This window comes from Callorhinus ursinus, unplaced genomic scaffold (genome assembly GCF_003265705.2).
Source record: "Callorhinus ursinus isolate GAN/ISIS: 27379988/994484 unplaced genomic scaffold, GSC_fseal_2.0 scaffold18, whole genome shotgun sequence".
Taxonomy (NCBI): Eukaryota; Metazoa; Chordata; class Mammalia; order Carnivora; family Otariidae; genus Callorhinus; species Callorhinus ursinus.
Window position 1 is genome coordinate 27324711 of NW_027397080.1, and position 18179 is coordinate 27342889.

Genomic DNA, 18179 nt, shown 5'->3' on the forward strand with positions numbered 1-18179 from the left:
TTCTTTTTTCCTCCGAAGACACGTGTGTGCACAGGCAATACCCCCAGCTGTTTATGTAAGCACAGCGATGAACCTACAATAACAGTGTCCGTTGTGCCCCGAGTACCCTCATGCTCACGGGAACACCTTTTCCTGTCTCACCCAGCCTTACCCAGCGGGGAGGGGTGGGGGTCAGAACCATTGCAAGTTTCCAAATAAGGCAGCAACCCATCCATCTGCTTTGGAATTTGTGTGTAGGTGTTATTCTCTCAAGAGCTAGGCCAAACTTTATAATTAACCACGAGAAGATGTGATAAATCAATTTTACCTTCAGGTTCTCAAGTTTAAGAACAAGCAAGAACTGAAGAGATGTTTATTGGTTTGAAAGTGCTAACTGGGCACCACTTTCCTCTTCGCACTGAAGACTGATTTCTCTAAAATTATTCCAGTTTATGTATTTTTATGGGATCCCTTTCTTTTAAAATATTTTAGAATTTAGAACTGTGACTGTAATAGTAATAGTCCCAAGATCTTGATAAAAGTGTTTTAAATAAGGGTTTGCAATCTTCTGGTTTTATTTACATTCCAGATAAATGGTGATGAGTTGTTCCATTTACTTTTTGGCCATTAAAAAGGTCTTCTTCTTCTTCTGTGACCATTTTTCTCTTATGGTATTCATCTTTTTTATAGTTTTGTATGTGGTTTTTTTTAAGATTTTATTTATTTATTTATTTGAGAGAGAGACAGAGCACAAGAGAGGGGGGAGGGTCAGAGGGAGAAGCAGACTCCCCGCTGAGCAGGGAGCCCGATGTGATCCAGGGACTCCAGGATCATGACCTGAGCCGAAGGCAGTTGCTTAACCAACTGAGCCACCCAGATGCCCTTGTATGTGTTTTTTATACCTTAGGAATGCATTCTTTGTAAGAGCTGCCGCAAACACTTTTTTTTTTTTTTTGATGAGCTGGCATTTGCATCTTTCTTTTGGAAGTCCTGAGCTCATTCGCTAATCAAACATTAAGCTTGTTTTTCCCTTTGATGTCATAGGTACAAACCCTTGCTCAAGCTGATGTGAATATTCACCTAGATCGTCCTTATGGTTTTGTTCTTACACTGAATACTTGTATTTGTCTTGTGTTTCTTTTGAAGTGTGATGCAAAATGGGGATATAATTTGATTTCCCCCCAAAAGATTGACCAGTTGGTCCCAATAAACCCTCTTTCCCCCGCTGCTTCAAAACTAGCTCTCATTGAGACAAATGTCTTCTTTCAAATACCATGTCACAGTCATGGGAGTGAACTTTCAGCACAAGACCCAGGTCAAACGGCTCGCGCACTGCCTTCTGCCCTCACTCCCATTCCATCCTCTGCCTGCAGATTCTTTCCAGAGCTCACTCCTAAATCTGTGCTCCCCTCACCATCCACTCCCCCTTCCTCTTCAAGTCCACTATCCGCTGCCGAGTGAATTAAGTAGCACGGACGTAGGGGTGTAGGAAGCAACTGCTTCCTCTTGCATCACACGTCCTTTTATGAAATCCCATCTGGTTAGAATCTTCCATTATTTAGGAACCAGAACCTCAGTTTCCTCAAATGAGTCCCTTCTAGGACTAAGAGAGCAGGCTACTTGAACAGAAGTGCATCGAGGTCTTTCCAAGTTGTAGCTTCTACCTAACGTGGGAGGCCCAGCTTTATAACAACACCCACCCCCACCCCCACCACAAAGGGTTTATTTGTTTATTACCTTTTGACTGACTTCATTTCAAAATGGCCCCATGGGTGGGCTGCACTGGCATCCCTGTCCCCTTTATCAGATTAGGAAAGTGAGGCCGACAAAGATCTCTCCTTGACCAAATTCTAGCTGGGCTTCTCGTCCGTCCTCGCAAGGGTCTGGTTTCGGCAAGAACCCCGCTAAGTCAGTTGAGAGAGCATGCTCCCGCCTGACCAAGTTCCCCATCCCCCACCTTTGATGTCCAAGTGGTAGGCCTGCCTTTAGCAAGAATCCTGTTGAGCCAGTTTAGCAAGAACCACCCCCTACCCTTGACGTGTTCTCTCCATACTTTTCCATTCTCCACCCCCCATACTCTGCTCCTTGGTTATAAATCCCCAGCTATCTCTGCTGTGTTTAGAATTGAACCCCTATCTCTCTCCCCTATTGCAGTAGTCTTGAATAAATTCTTTTTTTTAAGATTTTATTTATTTATTTGAGAGAGAGAGAATGAGAGATAGAGAGCACGAGAGGGAAGAGGGTCAGAGGGAGAAGCAGACTCCCCGCTGAGCAGGGAGCCCGATGCGGGACTCGATCCCGGGACTCCGGGATCCCATGACCTGAGCCGAAGGCAGTCGCTTAACCAACTGAGCCACCCAGGCGCCCTTGAATAAATTCTTCCAACTGTCTTAACAAGTGTCAGAATAATTGTCTAACATTGGAAATTAAATGATTTGCCTAGTTCACCGGGTCGGTGAGTGGACACAAAGCCAAGTGTTTTAACAGCTCATCCGTGTACTCAGCAACACAACAAAAGACATCTTTGTGCTACCGTGGGCCAGAAAGCCCCCTGGCCCCTCCCTGGGTTCTGACATCCTTCCTCTTCATCCACCCCGCCCCCCGCCCATCCTTTCATAAATTATAATCCTGGTTGTCAGAAGCAACTGCTTCCTCTTGCATCACACGTCCTTTTATGAAATCCCATCTGGTTAGAATCTTCCATTATTTAGGAACCAGAACCTCAGTTTCCTCAAATGAGTCCCTTCTAGGACTAAGCTTTCTGAAGTGGTAGATTATAGGAGGCAGGTTAAAGTGTGACCTGCTTTACAACGGTGTAACAGCCCTACTTGCTCTGAAATTAAGGCAGCAGCAACGGTCAAGACTGGAACCTTCCCAAGGCCCACCTCTATATCCCCAAATATTCCCTGTTCACCCACTAAGTACTGGGCCCCATTCTGGGCACCAGAGATGGAGAATTGAACGAAGTGAGATCTCTCATGATTTGGGGTACTGTTGTGGGGGCGGGGAGGGGACTCATAACAAGCAAACAAGGAAAATCTCAAGATAACACTCTCTCACCCCCTTAGATCTGTCCTCAAAGGGCACTTTCTTGGAGAGGCCTTCCCCCACACTCCCCACACCCTCACACACATGCCAGAGTACTCAACCACTCATGCTGGATCTTCACGACCTGGCTGTCCCACGAGAACATAAACTCCGTAAACGCTGTCCACCTCAATGCCCCCCTGGCCTAGAATACCCGGCACATAGGAGACACTCAGTAAGTACCTGTTGAATGAGCAAGTGAACTACAGATGGGAAGAGATGGTCTAACCTGGAAGCCCAGAATGAGTTTGGGGCAGTGCACACTCAAGAAACAGACTGGTCCGTGGGGCTGGATGGAAGAAACGAATAGAGGAGGTGCGGAGGGCCAGTCTGGTGGGGTTCTCCTTTCAACTGGAGTGCGAGGGGAAGGCAGGAGATGACATCACCTGAGTCAGAGTGCCATGTGAATGGGGTGTGTGTATCGGGGGTGGTGCAGGGATCCGAAGGAAGCAGGGAGACCCTCGGGCTATCCCACTGTCCTGGCAGGAGTGGCTGATGCTTGCACCAGGACATTGAGGTGGCAAGGGAAAAAACCCAGACAGGTAATGACCGGGATATGTCTACTAGAGTCCTCACCCACCAACAGTCAGAAATCAATACCAAACCTTGGAGCCAAGAATTCATCTTCCCACCTGTTACAGCTCCGTGGAGAAACAACATTCAGGGTATGAATGGATGTACTGAGTATATGACGCTGAGTCCTTTACTGGACTTCCCCCTTGTTTTATCAAGAGAGTCACAAAAGTCCTCTCCCTAAGTTTAAGAGCCTCTGCTGCTTCCATGTCCACATGAGGGAGAAGCTCCCCGCAGTCCCCTTTCTGCTGACTTGAAGCCTCAAAAATCAGACAGCCGGAGAAGCAGCTTCCATAGCATTTTATCTTAAAACAGGAACGTTGATTTTTTTTTTCCGTTTTCTTTTTAGATATTTATTTCTAAATTAACTGTAGTTTTTCAGATAATACCCTTTTAACAATACTTTTATTTTTTTAGCTATACTTTAACATTTTTTTAAATTTAAAATCAATTAATTAACATACAGGGTATCATTAGTTTCAGGGGTAGAGTTTAGTGGTTCATCAGTCGCGTGTAACACCCCATGCTCCTGACATCACGTGCCCTCCTTACTGCCCATCTCCCAGTTACCCCCTCCCCTCCAGCAACCCTCAGTTTGTTTCCTATAGAGTTAAGAGTCTCTTAGGGTTTGCCTCCCTCTCTGCTTTCATCTTATGAAAGCTGATTTTAAAAATAAAGAAGTCACAAGCTGAGCTATCCTTGGGGTTTTCAAAGAAAACCTGCAGCGTCAGCCAACAGATTGAGGCAATCTTTCGTGTTGCCTGAGGTTTCCTAGCATCTTGAGCTGCTCCAGCATCTCACTGCACAAATAAGCTTTGAAGATGAATGACTACGTGGCTGTGGGATGGGTTTTGTGGCCGCTGAGAAAGAGAATGCTCTTTTTTTTTTTTCTTACGACATCCTAGGAAGTTCTGGTTTTCCCCTGTAGGAGTAACTGTCGGATAATTAATAAATAATGAATCCTAGCATTTCCACGCCCCTCACTTCCCAATTACATCTGGGATGAAGCAATGTTTTTGGAGAGAGGTCAAAACATCTATTTGGAAAACATAAGCAAAAAATGCCTGCTTTTATTCCTTTGCCCAGACGCAGGCTTGTGCCTATCACCCCATGTCTCAATACTGCGCTCAGAAGCCTGAAAATAAACACACCTAGAGCTGTGGAAAGGTGCCAACCTCCAACATTACCTAGAGCCCTGCAGACCACCCACGCTGATACTCAGATCTTCATAGGGTCCTTCATCTCAATTCAAATGGCCTAAATTTCGCTGTTTGATGCTGCTCCCTTAGTTACCGCTTCTGCAACCAGAAGAAAGGTGTTAGGACTTTGCTTTCATTTACCACCTCTTTGGAATCAATCCTCTCGTCCTGTAGGGCTGGCCCATCCTCTGACCTTGTGAAGGAGCCTTTCCTTGGAATATCGAAAACCACTTGCTGACCCAGAGCTGTATGCCGGCCTTCAACTCCTGGCAGATGCTGGGCTGGGGTCAGTACAATCACTGATGTGGCCAGTGGATTCCTCTCTATTCCCACCCTTTCCGTGGCTCCTGGTAAACTGCTTACCAGACTGAAAGTGCGGCCATGGAAAATTGAAGCGGCTCCTTGAAGGCTTGACCCAGCCACTCAGTATCCCACGGTATCCATAATTTTCCTCCAGGATGCACAGTGCTACCCCCCGCCCCCCGCCACAAAGCCCACACTGCCCCATATTCCCAGTGCTTGGCACCACGATAAGTATTCAGCAGATATTTTTTTGAACGACTGACTAAAAGAACACACCGACGCCCAAGTAGGACATTTCTTTTGAATTAACCCTTATGTTACGATATTCTTGCTACTGTCCACTGAGCTTCACTCAAGAGTTGTTAAATAGCTTCCCCTGAACATGGCTGAGAATAGGACAATCCACCTCTGAGGATGAGCTCTGTGGCTCTGCTGTCCAGTGTGTTGTGAGCAGAAGCCTGTCCACTCGCTGTGTCCCATCTTGGCAGCCCCTGCAGGCCCAGCCAAGGCCGAGCTGTGATCACCCACTGTCAGCACCGGGGACATGTGCCTCCCTCGAGAAATTCAAGAGAGACGTGTCAAGGCTGAGATCAGACAAGCGTCACCAGTTCCTCTGGAGAAATCAGAAGAAATGCCACACATTAAGATTTGGAGCAGTGTTCCCTGACTTCCGAGAGGGGGCATTATGCACAATGCCCCAAAGAGGCAGCATTCTGAAGGTCTCTGCAGCTGAACACGAGCAGTCAAGAAAGGAGAGGGGCCCGTGTGGCTGGGGACTCAGCGTTCATGTCCCTAGCAAGACCTCCCAGCAAGTCATTGGCAGGTGGAGGGACCAGGACATGCAGTCCTTTAGACAGGACACCAGACTTCCCAGCCACCTACATCCTTCCTCCCCTGACGGGGGAGAATCAGCTGAGGCCCACTGTGCGCCCTACACAAATCTTCAAGGTTATTTTCCATGACCATCCAACAAGTAGGTATTTTATTTTATTTTAAAGTCCAGTATCATTAACATACAGTGTTATATTAGATTTAGGTGTACAATATAGTGATTCATAATTCTACACATTAGTCACATCAGTGCTTATCACAATAAGGACACCCTTAATCCCCTTCACCTATTTCCCCATCCCCCCACACCCACCTTCCCTCTGGCAACCACCCGTTTGTTCTCTATAGTTAGGAGTCTGTTTTTTGGTTTCTCTCTTTTTTTCTTTTTTGTTTCTTAAATTCCACATAGGAGTGAAATCATATAGTATTTGTCTTTCTCTGACTTATTTTACTTAGCATTATACTCTCTAGCTCCATGTGGTTGCAAATGGCAAGGTTTCATTCTTTTTCTGGCTGAGTAATATTCCATTGTCTATATCTACCACATCTTCTCTATCCATTCATCTATGGATGGACACTTGGGTCGCATCCGTATCTTGGCTGTTGTAAATGATGCTGCAGTAAACAGCATATATCTTTTCAAATTAGCGTTTTCATTTTCTTTGGATAAACACCCAGTTGTGGAATTCCTGGGTCATATGGTAGTTCTTTTTTTTTTTTTTTTTTTTTTGAGAGAGAGAGAATGCAAGCAGGGAGGGGGAGGGGTAAAGGGAGAGGGAGAGAGGGAATCCCAAGCAGGTTCCATGCCTAGCATAGAGCCCCACTTGGGGCTTGATCTCAGGACTCTGAGATCAGCTTCCATGTCCTTAGCAAAACCTCCCAGCAAGTCACCGGCAGGTGACCTGAGCAGAAGACAAGAGTCAGACGCTTAACCAACTGAGCTACCCAGCTGCCCCTGTAGTTCTGTTTTTAATTTTTTGAGGAACCTCCACACTGTTTTCCACAGTGGTTGCACCGGTTTGCTTTTCTAAGGAGGTAGGTATTATAATAATGGCTGCTATTTTGAATTTATTGGAGAATGTCCAAAACATGGTGCCAGGTACTCTCTCCTGATCTTTACAAACGCCTTACAAACTAATGTCATTCTCATTTTGAAGCTGAGGATGGTGAGGCTGAGAGGAAACCACCCACGTGGCTAGCCAGTGGTGACGCAGGAATTACACATCGGATCTGTTAGACGCCAAACCCCGCTCGAACCACTGTGTCACGCAGGCTTCATACCTAATGGTCATTTCTCTGCAGCTCCCCTCATATTCTCTCTACTCCACGTGGCAAGGGCTGGGGTGGCACCAAACCTGCTCTGTGGGCTTTTGGATGCCAAGGGCACCTGCAGTTTCATCCTTCCAACTTCACTGTCCATCTAAACCCTACCTACTCATCTACCTGGCCCAGGCGAGATGCTTCTTCCCTCAGAGCCTTCCCAGGGTGCCAAGAGAAAGTAATTCCTCTAAACTAGAACAAGGCTTGGTAACACCAACACTGACTACTTTTTCTCTGCTAGCATCTCTAAGCTTCCTGGGAGTAACATCCCATTCCACTATAAGTTTATGGCCCAGCCACTGGGCATGGCCTCTGAGAGCTGAATGAATGAATACATGAATATTCACACTTTTCAGCCTTCACAGATCAACTTACCCGCTCACCCCCAAACACGATTGGGGCTCAGAACTCAAGTGTTAAAACTCGAGGCTGTTGATTACAACCTCAACCAAGATTACTCAACCTGGGGAGAGGTTTTCTCTGTTGACCAAGAGCAGAATGTTCTCAGTAAAAGAGGAAATGAGTTCAGCGTTGTAAACTGGAATCAACACCTCTGTTATAACTTCTCTGGAACTGGCTGGGTCCGGTGGCCCGTTGGAAAGCCCACCTCATAGAGAGGACTGCTTAGTGCCTGAAAAATCAAATGACTAAAACCTGTTTTAGAAGTCCAGCTCGGAGCTGAGCATCTCAACGGGGTGGCAGAGTGGGAAAACACTCACCATCTGCTCGGAAACTGAGCTTCTGATTCACTCAGGGCTGTCAGCTGAGCAGGCCCTGATTTTGCAAGAGTGAAAAGAGAAGCCCCTTTGGCTCTGACCTCACCATCCACCCATGTAGCTCACAGACAGCCCAGCTGTGCACCAAGGAGGATGAGGCCTTACAGGAATGTGCAGAATGTGGCTGTGTTTCCATTAGCTGCCCTTGGCCTTGATCCTGAGCCTGGTTGGGGAGTTTGAAGTGTGCTTCGGTAGATTTTTTAAAAAGAATTGTTCTTAGGTAGGGGGAATCTCTTCTGAGCCTTCTTACCATCTGTCTCCCCTTGTTCCGATGAATGGGGAGGAGTTCAGGCAGCAAACTGTGTCTCTAGGGTGTACCTCTGATGTCATTTTGATTATCTTTCCAAGTACCCATCAAATACATCCAGTTGGATGTCCTATTATTACCTCAAAGTCCCTGTGTCTAAAACAGAGTGCACAAACTTGAACTCTTCCTTATAACATTGGTTCCAAACCTATCATCCCTCCAAACCTGATTTTTAAAATTCTATCACCTGCCTCTTTGTCATTTCTCCCCAGAGGCTTGGATCACTGTGTTTCCTCCCTCTTCCTCCTAACAAATGTTTACAATGTACCAATCATGTGTTCTCTTAGGTGCTGAGTAAGACATGGGTCCTGCTCTCTTCTCTAACCGGCAAGAGAGGGCAAGAGATGTATACAAATAACTAAAATACGGTGATAAGAATAGTCGAAGTAATCTTGAAAAAGAACAAAGTAGGAGGACTTAAACTTCCCAACTTCAAAACTTACGACAAAACTACAGTAATCAAGACTGTGTGGCACTGGCATAGGGATAGATGTATAGAAAAATGGAATAGAATTGAGGGTCCAGAAATAAGCCCATCCATTTATGGGCAACTGATTTTTGACAAAGGTGCCAAGATAACTTGATGGAAAAGAATTACCTTTCTAACTAATGATTCTGGGACATCCAGAGAGCCCCATGCAACAGAATGGAATGGGTCCTCTACTTCCTATCACATATAAGAAATAACCCCCAATGAGTCAAAGACCTAAATGTAAGATCCCAAACTACAGAACTGTTGGGGCTCCTGGGTAGTTCAGTTGGTTAAGTGTCTGCCTTCAGCTCGGGTCATGATCCCAGCTGGGATCGAGCCCTGTGTCAGGCTCCCTGCTCAGCAGGAAGCCTGCTTCTCCCTCTCCCTCTGCCACTCCCCCTGCTTGTACTCTTTCTCTCTGTCAAATAAATAAATAAAATCTTTTAAACAATAATAAAACTACACAACTGTTGGAAGTAAACACAAGAGTAAACCTTTGTGACCTTGGCTGAGGCAATGGGTTCTTAGATATGACACCAACAATACAGGCAATAAAAGAAAAAAATAGATATAAGGGACTTCAAAAATTTTAAAATTTGTGCTTCAGTGGACACCATCAAGAAATTGAATGGGAAGGATATTTGCAATTCCTATGTCTAATAAAGGTTTGGTATCCAGAATATATAAAGAATTCAACAACAAAAAGACAACACAATTTTAAAATGGGAAAAAGATTTGAATAGACATTGCTCCCAAGAAGATACGGGGGCATCTGGCTGGCTCCATTGGTGGAGTGTGTGACTCTTGATCTCGGGGTTGTGAGTTCAAGCCCCACATTGGGTGTAGAGAGTACTTAAAAATAAAATACTAAAAAAAAAGAAGATATGTAAATAGCCAAAAAGTACATGAAAAGATGCTGAGCATCATTAGTCATTAGGGAAATACTAAAAAAAAAAAAAAAAAAATCACAGTGAGATCCCACTTCATACCCATTAGGATTATTACCATCAAAAAATGAAACAACACAAAACAACACAAAAATAACAAGTGTTGGCAAGGATGTGGAGAAATTGGAACCCTTCTCCATCGTTGGTAGGAATGTTAAATGATGCAGTAGTTTGGCAGTTCCTCAAAAAGTTAAACATGGAGTTACCATATGACCGGGCATTTATACCCCTAGGTACATACCTGAGAGAAATGAAGACATACATCCACATAAAGATTTGTTCATACCCACACGAATGTTCATTGCCACATTATTCATATAGCCCCAGAGCAGAAGCAAGCCAAATGTCCATCAATTGGTGGTGAATGGATAAATAACAGATGGAGTATTATTTGGCCATTAAAAATTAATAAAATTCTGACACACACACACTACCACCGGAATGAACCTTGAAATCATGCTGGGTGAAAGAACCCAGGCACAGAAGGCCACATATTGTCTGATTCCATTTATATGAAATATCTGGAACAGGCAAATCCATAGACACAAAAAGCAGATCGGTGGTCACCAGGAAATGGGGGGAGAGTGAAAATGGCAGCAACTTCTAGTGGTTTAACTATTCAATTTCTTCATTTAAGATTTTATTTTTAAGTCATTCTTACACCCAATGTGGGGCTCAAACTCACAACCCCGAGATCAAGAGTCATGTGTTCTTCTGAGAGAACCAGCCAGGTATCCCTGACTATTCAATTTCAAAGGATTAATTTCATGATCTGCAAATTAACTATCAAAAAATTTTAATAATGTTACGTTGTTGTAAGAGGCGAATAGTGGGAACTCAGGAAATAAGGTAAGAATAAGAAATCAGGAAATTCTGAGCTGTAAGTCATGCTGGCTCCTATTCCCCAAATCTGATCTCATTCTCCATTCTGTGGTCACCACACTTAGTCTCTCGTCTCATGACTCCCACCCCAGTGGTCCCATAAACTAGATTCAATCCCATATGGTTCTTGTCATCATTTTTTTTTCCTGACAACTGCTATTCATGGCTCACCTTACTCTCATTTGCTATCATTGCCTATTGCCTACAGAAAAAGGTTCAGCTCTCCCACTTAGTAGGGATTCATCCTTTCCCTGAATTTACCCCCACTCCAACACCAGCGAGCCTTCATGAATCTTCCCATACAAACTCCAGATTGTTCTAACTTCCGTGCATTTGCTCAAGCAATCTCTCCTGCCTGGATTGCCCTTCCCTGCCACCTTGTCCAACCAATCCTACCATTTTTCACAGCCAAGATCAAGCCCCATCTGCCCCCCTAAGCTTTTTTTCCAGCTATCAATGGCCAAAGAATCTCATCTCCAAACTCTGAGCGGCTGATAATGGTGTTTGTTGCTCGGGACATGCCATTTTATGTTGTCTTGTATGTTCTTTTTACATTTACACCACACACACCTGTCTTCCCTCTCTCTGTGAGCTGCGATCCCACTTTATGCTTCTTCCCTAACTCTTAAAAGTTCTTAATAACATGTATGCCCCGTAAATGCTTAAGAGGGCAGGACCACGTCCTAGTTCCAACCTCATTCTTCAATCTGAAATGCACATCTAACAAACAAGTGGTGTTGCTGCTATAAGAGGTACTTGAAGAAATCAACAGGCTGACTTTTCTGGGTGTCCTTGGAAGCCTTGACCCCACGCAGAGGTGGCTGTCGTGCTGAGTGGTTAGGAGCGTGGGCTCTGGGGTTGGGCTGCCTGGATTCAGGAGTCTCACCATTGCTGTTTACTACCTGCGTCTGCGTGTTTAAGTTACTGAACCTCTCTGAGCCTCTTCACTATGTATAAAATACAAATAATTCCTACCTTGTAGGTCTGTTGCACAGATTAAATGAACTAGGGCTTGTAAAGTGCTTGAAATGTGCTAAGCATCCAGTAGATGTTATTATATAGCTACTACTATTCACACCACCCATGCAGAATCTAGTTCCCTTAGCTTTATAGAGTCAGAAATTTAATCTCATTATGGGGTGATCCAGCTCAGATGATACTGTTTCACATTAGCCAGACCTACAAGAGGCCAGGAAACCAAATAGTTTATTTACATCGGGAGACGGTTTTCCAATGCTATACACATTTGCTATGCACCCTTCTCAAGAGTGAAATACCTGGTGTACATACAACAAAGGCAAAGGGTGGGGCTCTTGGGTGGAATACATTTCCAGACTGTGATGGAATAGGGGTCCCTGATTCATCATAGAACAGTCACTGTAACTGAGATCAGAACACCCAAGGCCACCCTATAGGACATCCTGCATACTAGCTGTAAGCTGGGATAACGTGTGCCTTGCCTGACTCACAAAGCAGTCATTCAGAATGTACTTGCTAAATAAATGACTTCCTTGGGCAGGGCAGGTTTACCGCCGTCAAATTCTCATCCCTTTTCTCTCCCTTTCTAGATTCTAGGCAAACTGACACTTTTCTTCCTCGGGCAGGATACTATTCATTGGCAGGATACTATTCATTGGATAACAGCTTTTTATGTCAGCTGTGTTTTAGTCTTTCGGATGGAGACATTGTAATGAATTGCAGGAAATACTGCATGCTCATCAATAATGTGTTTACTTATCTTCTGGCACCCCTTCCCTGCTTCTCATCTGTATTCTATGTAACTGACATCCCCCTGCATGCTGCAAACATTAACAATGTCAATTCTGACGCCATGTGCGCAGAGATACTCTCTCCACTGTCTGGGGCACTGGTAACTCTCTCCCCTGGATAGAGGTGGAAGAGAGCCCATCTTCCTCTGGAAAGGTGATTATCCTTTGATAGGTTTGTTGATTTTTGTTTTGCTTTGTTTTTTCTCCCTGCATGAAATTGAGCATTGCCCTAAACAATTTTAGTTTGCAGCTCCTCGGACAACTAATGAGGTGGTCAGGTCTGTAGGTTTCCCTCTAGACTTAGTGAGATTCCCCTCAAAGGACAAACCCACCTCCTCTGAGCGGTTCCCCAGGCAAAGGCACTCGCTAGACAAAAAGAAGGGAGAGCCCGCTCACCCCTATCTTTGAAGCTCAAGGGAATGCTTGCCTTGGCCTGGCTGGCTGGCCGGGACCCAAAGGCTGGTGGGCTCTGGCGTGCAGCAAGGACAGAAGCAGCCGCCTTGTTTTCCCCACCTGGATGAAGTTGGCAGAACTCCCGTTGTTCCCTAACCCGACTCCATCTCATAGCCCTCGAAGAAATGCCTGATCTCTTTCCTTTCCCAAAAAGTTTGAAGAAATCGACAAGGAAAGGATTCAAAATTTCAATCCAGAGCTGCTTTATTTCTTGCCCACCCCTCTGGGAATCCTAAGACTTACCTCCGTAACTGCTGACTTGGCTACGGAAGTGCTCCCCACCCCGTCCCCCTAATCATTTGATTCTCTTCCAACAAATCGCTCCTGCTGGATAATTTCCTTGAGGGGTTTCAGGGGGGCAGGAATGGCATGGCTTCCTTGGAGAGCCTTGCAGGATCTTACTGAGATTGCTCCCATGAGTTCCACCAGGGTACTGCTAGGTATCTGAGTCTTCTGTCTCTCTACGTCCTCTCCTGAACCGTTTCCACAAGTTGTAACCTGGCATGCCTGTTCTTAGAGCCAGAAATATGACAAATATTCAGATAAGCCAATGGAATTTAAAGCACAGGTCCGTTGCTCCGCTGGCGAAGACTCTGGGGAATGCTTTGTAAATTAGGCGTGCCTCTCTCCAAAGTGCACACAGCTCAAATCCAGCACCTGGCTCTGTACCAAGCATTCAGGAGGTGCCATTTGGGGAATGAATTAATGAATCCTATTTTAATGTACTGTGACATCTTCATTCTTATAGGAAATTATGGCAGGTATATAACAATGACTTTTTATACCTTTAAAATATATTTTTAAAGACTTTATTCATTTATTTGAGGGAGAGAGAGACAGAGAGAGAGAGAGAGAGAGAACAAGCGGGGAGGAGAGGGAGAGCAGCCTCCTTGCCAAGCAGGGAGCCTGACGCGGGGCTCAAACCCAGGAACCTGAGATCACAAACCGAGCTGAAGACAGACGCTCAACTGATTGAGCCACCCAGGCGCCCCAAATTTTGGGGTTCATGTGTAAGGAGCTTAAAGTGACACTGACCTTTAATTTCAAGTGCAACCTTTAGTTTTTACGCGGCTTTGTAATGTACTAAAAAGAGCTTGGGGTTTGGAATTAGTTAGACCCACTTTTTGAATCCCAGTTCTGGCATATTCTGAAGATGATGTATAATTTAAGGAGCTGTAATGATTAAATGAGGGAACTGTGACTTCATAGCACGTGGTGGGGATGGAAATGGGAGCAAGGGGTGTCCTCCCTACTTGGCCAGACCACTCACCGTCATGCCAAGGTTTGGGGTCTTTATAATTCTCTGGTCTAGAGTGATTCATGGACCACGCATGTCAGAGGCCAGAGAAAGAGAAGGGGCTGCATCCCTCTGCTCAGTCAGTGTTCTGCCTTATTCACCATGTCCCGACTTCACCTTCTCACACTTGGATACTTCTTAAAAATGTGCTTTTTCTCCGTTAAATGCTATTTTGGATCTCATACACCAGTGTAATGGATAGACCTCCCTCACAAAGACTCTTAACGGACCTGGTGTTTATCAAATGCTCGGTGCAACAAAAACTCTTAGCAACTCCTGAGAACCTCAGGGCCTCCGAAACTGACTGCCAAGAGTTTCGGGGAAATCACAGGGAAATTTGTTCACCGCATGATTAATCCTGGGTGGACTGGTCCCGGAAAATCACATGCGGGTTTGCAGCAAGCGACCCCATGAAGAATTTTACAAAACAAACCAACTAGCGGACAGGCCCCGAAGTCTGTGTTTTGGATGGAAGTTCAGAGCGAGGGCGGGGCCTGACAACTGAGGAAAATGCCAGATGTGCGGACAACAGAGCCCCTTTGAATCCACTCAGTTCCAAAGAGACGACACACGGGACCAGATTACAAAACTGAACCAGATTATACACTAGATGAGGGAAAGCCAGTGGGGAGCAGAATCCTGTGAGAAGGATAATAAAATTCATCACCATAATTACCCCCAGCCTCAGAGGCCACAATAGCTCAGCTCAATGAAGTTATTCATCCATATTCCCTGCGCTTCAGTCATTACCCTCAGACAAAACCCTTCCTGGGCCTCAGCTGCTTGCCGGCAGCCCCACAACTCAGCATCCACACGCAGCCAGCCCCCCACACAGTCTGGGAAGGTGGGCTGGGGAAGGGGGGGCTGGTTCTCTCTTTAGCAGGGCAGTTTCTAGTACCAACTAGTGGCTGGTGATTTTTTTTTTTTCCCAGACCGGATTTATAGATGCTTAAGTCAGTTTCAGCCCTCCCGCCAACCACTCGGTTTAAGGTACCTCTGACTTTCAAAAACTTTGGCTTAAAGGTAATTACAGCCAACCCTTTCTGAGGAGGAAACAGAGGATGCTGCCCAGCTGCTTCTGCCTTTCCTTAGCTGAACTGGGATGTGGCTCCGTTTGGGGTCTCCCACACCTTGCCCTGGGCAGCACAGAATGGTGTCATCTGCATACTGTCTCACCAAAAGGGAAATGTAAGTGAAGTGCAGAGCTGTGTGGATTCCAGTGGAAAGAGAAGTTCCAAAGATAGGACTGCCACGAATAGCCCATGGCCCTGTAAAGATAGTTGCTCAAGTCCCTCTGAAGCCCACAGCCGGGCAGAGACTCGTACACCCTGTATATTTTCCCCAGGGCTGGATATTATTGTCTGCATATGGAATTATAAATGCCTGGGTCAGGTCTACCCCTCCCGCAAATCACTCCCTCCAAGGAGGATTTTTCTGGTACTCGACCCACCTCTATCCTCAATTTGGAAAATGCAGGAGTTTCCCTTTCAGCTGGGCTTACAGTTCCTGCGATCCATATTTAGTGAGCAAGTACTATGCGCCGGATTTTTTTTTTTTTTTGGCCCTGGGAATCAAGGCTAAGACAGAGCTCTGTTCTTGGGAGCTTATATTCTATTGGGGAAACAGATAAAAATAAAAGGCCAAGAAAAATCACATGTTGACAGCACAGCACAGCAGACAGCAAAAGGAAGCAGATTGGGAAGGGGAGGTAGGGGGCAAGAGGGGCAAAAGGGCAGGGAGGCCTCCAGTGAGGATAACGGAGGCCTCTTCCAGACCATCCCACTGATAGGGCGCTGAGGGTGTCGCTGCATAGGGGAGTCCTCCCCACCCCAGCACTGCTGAATGTCCCCCCCCCCATATGGGGCCAACTTCTTCCGAGGCCATCTGCATTCCTCTGATACACAGCCCCATAGGAAAGCCCAGTCCAGCCAGTGGAAGACTCCTTGCTTCCATCCTTCTACCCTCTCTCTCATGAGCTGAGCAGAGGGTTGCAGGAGGTGGGCTGCCCCAGAGGGAGGCCCCTTCTGCTCCCCACCTTTGCTGCCTGTGGATCCGATGGGGGGGCTCCTCCTCCCACCCTGCTCAGCCATTGCTTTGGGACGCAACAATAGCTAAGCCACTGTCTCTCTTTCTCCGGGTCCTCCGGACTCGCGGGCTCGCACACACGCCCAGCTCCCCTCGGCTCTCCCGGGCAACTTCAAATACCAGGCCCAGGCATTCCAGCAAGTCTGAGCTCGCTAGTCCTCACCAGCAGTGGTGGCAGGCGGCCATTCTGCTGGGTCTTACCTCCTTCTGCCGGGTCCCAGAGCCACGCGCTTCCCAAAACCAAGAGCAGAACTGGCACCTTCCACATCTTCTCGGTTGGCTTGTTTTCTTTGGGGCCTAGCAACTGGTTTCTGTGCTGGGGGAAGATGAAAAGGCTCTGCAGCCAGAGGACCTTGCCCAGTGGAGCCGGAGAACAGGGGCTGGAATTCAGGGAGCAAAAAAGCCCCAGCGTAGGAGAGATCCCCAAGCTTCCTTCTCCCGCGGAGGCTGAGGAGCAAACTTTGCAGTAGGAAACTTTGCGAGGAGTCAGCATTTATCTCTCCCGAGGAGGGCGGGGAGCCGCTGGTCCTAAGGTGGTCTCAGTCCGGGGTTCACTAGGACCGCCCTCTGCCTCTGTTTGGCTAGCGCTAAAACGATGACCTCAGGCCAGGTTTAAAGTTACAGGGCCACAGCTGCAGGGCTGCCCGGGGGACGTCTGGAGAGCCCTGAGCCCCAATAGGAGGGGAAGGGGGAGCATGCAGTGAGCAATTTATTTTTTTTTTCAAGTATTTTACCTTATGATTCTGGGTTTTTTAAAGGGTAAGGCACACGCCTATTTTATTTTATTTTATTTATTTTTCTGTTAGAAGTAAACGCTTCCTTCTGTAGCCAGTAATTTTAGAACTGAGCCTGGGATTATTCTTGTAAATATTGAATTTGATGTCTTTTTTTTTTTTTAAAGTGGCCGTCCTCATCTGGGTGGGCCAGGGGCGGATGGGGCTGGTAAATTGTTCCCTTGTCTGGAGGACCCCTGCATGCGGGCTCTGGGGCGGGGGGTGCCTAGAGAGCTGGGGGGGAGGGTAGTCTGGAGGACTCCCTGGTTCGGGCAGTTTTAGAAAAAAGGCCGTTGGAGATCTGCTTCTCCTCACTTTGGATGCAGTGCTGTGGTGCTGGATGGACGAACAGACGGATGGCAGCGCCCAGTGAGGTGCTGTAGCCCAGGAATGTCCAGGGACACCCCGCACTCTCCCGTCACCAAACCTATGTTCACTTTAGAGACTCTCATCTCTTTTAATCCTGGAATGTGGCCCCATAATCCCCGCTTTACTGGTTTAAGCAATCTTGCCCTGATCTCAGGTACTGGGTGTTAGTTAGCAACAGGCAAACTTGTGGTTTTTTTACTTACCTTCTGAACTGTTGGAATTTTCTTAAAAAGAAAAAATTTTTTTAAAGATTTTATATATTTTTTTGACAGAGAACGAGAGCGCACAAGCAGGGGGAGCGGCAGAAGGAGAGGGAGAAGGAGAAGCAGGCTCCCCGCTGAGCAGGGAGCCCGATGGTGGGGTGCTTGATCCCAGGAGCTCCGGATCATAACCTGAACCGAAGGCAGACACTTACCCCAGGTGCCGCAAAGAGAAAATTTTTAAGAAGAGGAGATGGGGACATGGCCTCTGCCTCTTCCCAGATGCCACAAATACCATTCAACAGAAAGAAACTGCAGATGCCCCAAAGCTCCTGACTGGCATGAAAATTGCTTATTTTCAGATCCTCATCCCAGACCCTGATTCTGAATCTATTTTGTCATTAGAATCACAAGGGGTTGGTTGCTTTAAAAGCTCAGATTCCTGGGCTCCACCCCCAACTCCTTAAATCAGGCCCTGTGGAAATTTACATATTAAGCCACTGTTGCAGGAGAACTTGTCCACAGGGCTATTTAATAAACCATGTCCTCTGGCTTCA

The 18179-nt window shown here is 46.4% G+C and overlaps 1 protein-coding gene across 4 annotated transcripts in view; it reads right to left on the reverse strand.

The window, feature by feature from the left end:
- Positions 1 to 16814, reverse strand: part of PDPN (podoplanin) — a 31794-nt gene extending 14980 nt beyond the window's left edge. Inside the window, exon 1 of one of the 4 annotated variants that reach the window (XM_073903325.1) lies at positions 16482 to 16814. In XM_073903325.1, coding sequence (XP_073759426.1) covers positions 16482 to 16773 — 292 coding nt within the window. In that variant the 5' untranslated portion in view covers positions 16774 to 16814. The remainder of the gene's footprint in view (positions 1 to 16481) is intronic. The other 3 variants (XM_073903326.1, XM_025856557.2, XM_025856556.2) reach the window with 3 other exon arrangements.
- Between the last annotated feature and the right edge of the window lie 1365 nt (positions 16815 to 18179).